Consider the following 6,769-nt stretch of genomic DNA (forward strand, 5'->3'; position numbering starts at 1 on the left):
ACTGAGATGCTGGGGTTTAATTCGGTGAAGATTTTTCCAGAAGTTTCCAGGACTGTAAGCCGTTTGTCTGCCAGTCATGCGCAGTACGGTTGCACGCTTTCCCCCAAGCTCCACCCTTTTTTTCCGGTTAGCTACAGGTCAGGCAGGTCTCCTAGCGTTCCTCGCTGGCCCCACCTCCTGGAGCAAAGAAGTCTCCCCACTGGACGCCTTAAATAGGTCTTTTTTTGCAGTCCTTGGGCACGTTGGAGAAATGGATGCTTTTGTTAAAATTGTCCAGCTACAAAAGCGGAGTGTTTTTTTCTTCCAAACTAAGTTAATGAATATCAAATGAGTGAATACGTAAGGCGGATGGGAGGGTACGGTCGGAACTGAAGAGAATTGGACTTAAGGTTGGTACATCGGGGTGCTTTTAACAGCGGACCGAGTTGCTTCCGGGAGAGAATGGGCGGGCAGAGAATTCTGTGGGTTTGGCGGGTTTCTCTGTCTTCCTAACTATTTGATCATCCCGCAGCCAAGGGAGCAGGGCGCGACAGAGCGTAGCGAAGTCGTCAGTGCCGGAAAAGCCTTTTTTCTGCTGCCCGATGGCCATGCCCATGGTGAGTGCCCCGGCCGCGGCAGGGTGCCCGGCCGCGGGCGGCTGAGGGGAGGGGTTCTGGGGCGGGCTGGCTGCTGGTCACGTGGGCAAGCGGCGAATCAGGGTCCGGCCCGCCAGGCGCCGGGGGCGGGGCCCGCTCTCTGCAGCCCCTACAATCCCCCCGAACCCCCACCTCCAGGGCCGTGCAGTCGCTTTTCCGAGCCTGGAAAGGACCCTGAGGTGGGAACTAGCGAGAGTCCGGAATGTTGGGGTCTGTTGCTTATGGCTTGTAATCTTTTCTCGATCTAAATAACTTGCAGTTGCCTGAGACAGAAAACGAAACTAGTTCTTAATTCAAGTAATAGGCTGGGCTGGTAAATGGCTGGGGAAGAAAGTACTTAATCTTCCTGAAGGAGAAAACCGCAACAGCATTTCTTTGCTTCGGTTTTAAAATCCTTTACAAACGCCGGTGAATTTTTACGTAATGTGAGGACGTTTCCTAAGTACCTAGCTTTTCAAACAAGTTCATTGAACTTACCCAACTTTTTTTCCCATTCAACTACTTTCGAATAACTTCTCGCTTGTTTCCTAATTTATTCAATGGCAATCCGCGCCCGCCCCCCGCCCCGTCTTTTTTTTTTTTTTTTAAGGTTAAGACCGCATAATTTTTATTAAGGTGAATGTTTTGTAAAATACTGGAAGCCTAAAGTACCAGTTGCCAAGCAAAGATTATAAATTTATATTTAAGGTAAGAAAAAAAGTGAAATTGACTAATCAAGGATGAATATGTTCTAAAGATAACGTCCTTAAAAATAATGAAAATTGGAAACTTGAGCCCTAACCTTAAAAATGTCCAAATTTATGTGGAAGAATGTGGACTGTGTATGGAGCTACAAAGTGATTGAAATAAATCATCAGCTTTTGTTGGTGATTTTGTGTTTGTGAGGGGTTGGAGGGGTGGTAATGTACACTTTAATGAAATTTTTCTTGTAGGATTTTAAAACTTATGTAGATCAGGCATGCAAAGCTGCTGAGGAATTTGTCAATATTTACTATGAGACAATGGACAAAAGAAGACGGGTGAGTGTTATAGACTACTACTCTTTATTAAATACCAGTTCTTTCTTTCTTCTTTTTTTTTTTTCCTGAGCCAGCCATTCATCTGACTTGCATAAGTGATTGCTCTGTTCTTTAAAAGCACATTGCTTAAGGAAGGGTTGGTATGGCATTATGGAAATGTGGACTCTGGAATCATACCCCAGCTTTGTGTTTGCCAAGCTCTGTGACCTTGGGCAAGTTGCTAACCTCTCTTAACCTCATTTTATTTTTAGGGTGGTAAATGGGAATTAATTTAACTACTGCACTTATCATGGGACCCAACGTATATTTACTGAAATATGTTACATTTTCTTCCTTCCATTGTATAACCAATATGGTTAAAATAGTATTAATGCTAGTGAAGGGGGTCTGCATTACAGGGACTGTTCCCTGATTTGCCCCTTTAAATTCATATATTAATTGATAATTTTCAATTAAAGCACACAGCTGTAGCTGGCACTCACAAACAGAATCTGCATGGCTTGGATACTTTTAGTCTTCAGCAGAGCAAGTTCTGACTTCATCAGCTTTTTTCATTGTGATTTATCCCTGAGCCATATCTTCTAAGTAACTATTTCAGTATGTGCTCGAGAGTCTTGCCTAGGTCTCTTATCGGAATAAGATTATGTTTTAGAGAACTTTGTCTACGCTGTAGGTACAGAAGTTAGTATCTCTAAAAACTATTTTGTTGAGGTAGAAGATTAAAAAGTTCTTGATACTGACGTTTGATGACAAGGGACAGGGGCAAGCGATGTAACAATGGACGTTTATTGTGCCTTGGTGCCTTCAAAGACAAAGTAGCCCCCCCCCAAAAAAAAAGGAAACATAGTTCATTTCCAGAGTCCAGATGTGTGTTGGCCCTTTAATCCAAGTTAAATTTTAGAGCTAAGCAAATGTGTCCTGTGACACACTAAATTCCTGTGACTGACTGCTGGGACTAAAACATTAACTCTTGAATTCTGCCTTATTTGAGCTTTAACTTACTTGACTTATCCAAGACTCTGCTTTAGCAAGTACTCCTGATTCTTTTGAACTAAATATGCTATTTCCATAGTGGTAAAAGGAACGAATGCTTCCTAACACATACAACATTAAATGGTTCAAACATTAAGTAACTCACATGTATATAAACACTACGATTGAAGTGTACAGGTAGGGCCTGATTGACAAGTTTGTTAATTCACAGAATTAGAAAAGGGAGGGAGATTAAAGCTAGTTCGGGGCTGCATGGGCTTGAAACCTGTGATCATTTAATTTATTTTAATACAGAGAGCAAAACTTAAAAAAAAAACTCTCTTCCAGTTTGATACAGTTTTCTCAGTGTGGCTAAAGTGAAATATGAAAAAAAAGTATTTAGCTAGCTGCCTAGTTTATTAAAAGCAGGATAATGTCTATTTAAGGCCAACGTTATAAGGCACATACCTTGTTGACACTGTCTTCCCATGAGAAGGGGGCAAGGGAAGGAGAGATGGAGGAAGAACAATAAAAATGTTTAGATACTACCTGTAACCTTTCAAGCCATTTCTATAAAATACTTACCCAGAAACAAAAAACTTTCCTTTTTTTTTTCTTTTTTCTTTCTTTTTAGGCACTGACCAGGCTGTATCTGGACAAGGCCACTTTAATATGGAATGGAAATGTTGTAACAGGGCTGGAAGCCCTAGCTAATTTTTTTGACACATTGCCTTCTAGTGAGTTTCAGGTCAACATGCTAGATTGCCAGCCAGTTCATGGTAAGATCATGGTCTTTTAAGATACTTCCTTTGTTTTCCTTTAGTGAGCAGTAAACTTTAACACCAAAAGCAGCTAGCGACTTTCAGTGGTAGAAATAATTACTTTTTTGAGCAAATTAAATATGAAGAATTTAGCTGTCAAATCAAACTTTTGGTCTTCCTTTAGATGTATCTCTCTCCAGAGGACCACTAGTAGGTTTTGGTGGATTGAGTGATTATGGCTTAGTAAAAGTCATGTGACAAATTGAGCCTTAATATGATTTTTGTTAATGGAGAGGAACGACTATTTTCCCTAAGTAAATTGTTGCCTTCTGTACCTTGAAATGTCTCCAGAGAAAAATTATACCTTATCTCTGATTAATGTGTTTTATTATCTTACAACCTATTAAAATTTCACAGAAATTCACTCTGTTATGTGAAAGGATGACTTTGGGCAAGGCAGAATTTGATTCAAGGTAGTAGATTGATGCAGTTTCTGAGATTAACCTCTAGGTGGGGTCCTAAGCATCTTAAGTAGTAGTTGAGTGTGATTATTTTTTTCCTTTATGGTTCTTGAAAAGAAAGCTTAAGAAGCAAAATACGACAAAACTCTTTTAGAAACCCAATGAAATATTAATAAATACAGCAACCAAATGGTCCTATTCTAGATATAAGCTTTTTATTTTTAAACTTTAGAGCACCCAAAATCTTTCTGGACTGAAAATAATGTTAGTATCTTTGAAATGATTATTGAGTTTTCTGGCTTTGGGTGCACATGCTCAAGATAATGTGCAAAGTAAAGAAAGTTTATGAAACTTTTTTTAGTGTTAAATTTTAGGCAGTGTAGTTTAAACCTGAAAATCTGCTTACTTAGAGAGAGCATCCAACCTCTTCTCTTTTTTTGTGTGGGTGAAGAGCAAGCTACTCAGGCCCAGACTACAGTTCTCGTGGTGACCAGTGGAACTGTGAAGTTTGATGGAAACAGACAACACTACTTCAACCAGAGCTTCCTGCTGACCGCTCAGTCTACTCCTAACAATACCGTGTGGAAGATTGCAAGCGACTGCTTCCGTTTTCAAGATTGGGCTAGTAGTTAAAGGGGGCAAAAGTCCATTCTCTTCTGGTCCATTAGTTCCAGCAGTAGAAACTTATAAGAAATAGTTCATTGCATTGTAGAAGCACTAAAAACTAGTATGTGCTGAAACTAAATTTCTTTAATATTTTTTATTACTAGCAGCACCTTTTCTAGCAGCTGCCAGTTTAGATCATTGCCCTTAAGAGCTTTAATGAGCTTTAATGTTAGTTTTCTACATGCCTTATATACGTTTCACTAATGACATTCTTACAGTAACATTAAACCCATGGTCTCTGTACTAATATACTCACTGTGAGCCCAGTGTATTGCAAAAATGAACTCCTTTTATAGTACTGTCTATGGGATATCAGCATAATGTAACTCTCTGGGAGGAAGTGGAGTGTTTCTTTTGTTATTAGGTTAATTTTGTAGTACAGCATGTACCTATTTTTGGTAAACACTGGTAATGCAGTTTAAATATGAGGCTTTTTCAAATCAGTTCAGTGAACACATTACTAATTTAGGTTTACATAACTACTCTGACATACTAGAATGGCATGTAGAGATGTTCAGTAGTCTTTTTATGTTAAGTAATGTAGGTGTTTTTTTTTTATGTTGCCATGTTTTCTTAAGTGAATTAATCTACTAGAGAGGCGTAAAATGTTCTCGATTGATACCTGAGTGTTAGATAACACTCAGTGGCTTAAAAGCAAAACTTCTTAAGAAAGCTTTTTCTTGGCAGCTCTAGGTCTGTAACTTTAGATAGTGAATCGTAGTAGTACTAAGAGCTTTAATGGGAGAATGAGTAGTGAGAAGTGTAGAGATCCGAGGTTGGCCAAAAGCAAGGCGGGGTGGCCAAATGGTACACTTTTGGTACTTGTTTTCTACCTCCTAAAAATGTAGCCTAATTTTAGGATTTGAGTCATTAAAGTAATAAGTATCCTAACCAAATGGTCATGAAGGCCACTTTTGTTCTAAGAATTATTTTTAAAGGTTTTTCCAGTTCACCTCATACTCATCACTAGTATATGTCTCAGTTTATTCAAGAATTTATGGGGGTAAAATGTCAGCAATAAGCCTGACCCTGCAACAGGGTGTGACAGGAAAGTTGGAAACAAAGCCATTACTCCCTCTTTGGGACCCTTAACTTCTAAGTCTTCCATGTAAACTTCAGGCCAAAAGTCTCCTATGTACTACCCACCCCCAAAGTGAGTGATTTGTTCTCTGTGTTTACACTGTCAACTGCATGGTCTTTTAACTACTTAAAGTTAAAATTATTTAATCTCATGATTTATTCTTTCATATGGCATTGAGCAGATAGATCTGTTATAAAACATGTTCCTGTTATGTGTCTAACACTTTGTCTTTTTAGAGAAAACAGAGAACAGCAGATCTTCATAAGCCCATAAACTTCAAAAGAACCAATTGATTTATTTTATGTCTCAACATCTAAAGAGAAAGAAATCTAGCTTTGGGTTTTGGTTAAGCTTTAAATGTTTCTCCCTTCTTGAATTTATTGTTTTCATGTTTTTACACTAGGTGTGCCAGCTTTGTTTCTACATTGCAACTCAAAGTTAATGTTCCTTGTCATTTAATTTGAAAATTGGTGATTCATTTACTCTTGTCTCAAACTACACATTACATTTCTGGTATATTAGCAAAATAGAATTAAGTAGGAGAAGGGGATGAAACTAAAATTTAGACCACACCTTCCTACCCTCTTTTAGTACTGACTAAAACTTACACATTATATTCTACTCAGAGTAAGTTTATTCTAATTTTGTATTGGCTTTTTAAAACCACAGCTTTAGCAGCAACAGTCAGATTGCCCAAATGTTGTCCTTTCCCTTAAGAGGAACAGTTTCAAGTAAAAGCTGCGTATAACAAGCAATAACTGAATTGAGTGGTTGTATACTGTTAATGAATTCACTGTTTTAAGACTTGTAAATTAATTGCTTTTTCCAAACTCTATATAACTTTTAAATGGCTGGAACTACTGTTATATGGACTAGACTGTATTTTTGACATGGACATATTTTTGTAACTTGAAAAAATTAAAATAAAATTTGCCCTGTAAGAGTTTTCTCAAGCCTGGTTTAAGGTCTCTTGATTTTTTTAAGGCTCCAGAACAGTTGGTTGTTCCTTTTTACAATATAACGTTTTAAGAAAAATTTTAAGTTAGAATGTTGAAAACAATGGTTGACAACTTGGACTTTGTCTTTTCTCTAGTCTACCTCGTTCTTCCTCTTTTCCTACCAAATATTCACATTTCTGAGATCACCTGTTTGTTTGAAGTAACAGCGACGTTTT

The 6,769-nt window shown here is 38.1% G+C and overlaps 1 protein-coding gene across 4 annotated transcripts; it reads left to right on the plus strand.

Annotated features, from left to right (window-relative positions):
* The first annotated feature begins 141 nt into the window (after window positions 1-141).
* Window positions 142-6,548, plus strand: NXT2 (nuclear transport factor 2 like export factor 2). Of its 4 annotated transcripts, XM_059910073.1 has the most exons (5): window positions 142-389; window positions 512-596; window positions 1,568-1,654; window positions 3,261-3,405; window positions 4,300-6,548. In XM_059910073.1, the coding sequence occupies exons 2-5, from the start codon at window positions 582-584 to the stop codon at window positions 4,479-4,481; spliced, it is 429 nt and encodes a 142-aa protein (XP_059766056.1). In that variant the 5' UTR covers window positions 142-389; window positions 512-581; the 3' UTR covers window positions 4,482-6,548. The 4 variants fall into 4 exon arrangements, with proteins under 4 accessions (XP_059766056.1, XP_059766054.1, XP_059766057.1 ...); XM_059910071.1 differs by lacking the exon at window positions 142-389 and having other exon boundaries at window positions 429-596; XM_059910074.1 differs by lacking the exons at window positions 142-389; window positions 512-596 and adding an exon at window positions 730-814.
* The last annotated feature ends 221 nt before the right edge of the window (window positions 6,549-6,769 follow it).

Source organism: Balaenoptera ricei, chromosome X (genome assembly GCF_028023285.1).
Source record: "Balaenoptera ricei isolate mBalRic1 chromosome X, mBalRic1.hap2, whole genome shotgun sequence".
Classification (NCBI taxonomy): Eukaryota; Metazoa; Chordata; class Mammalia; order Artiodactyla; family Balaenopteridae; genus Balaenoptera; species Balaenoptera ricei.

Bases quoted from the DNA above. Each gene is read 5' to 3' on its own strand.
- NXT2 (XM_059910073.1), top strand. The intron at 1,655-3,260 runs GTGAGTGTTATA...CTTTCTTTTTAG, and splicing joins CAATGGACAAAAGAAGACGG to GCACTGACCAGGCTGTATCT. The intron at 3,406-4,299 runs GTAAGATCATGG...GTGTGGGTGAAG, and splicing joins AGATTGCCAGCCAGTTCATG to AGCAAGCTACTCAGGCCCAG.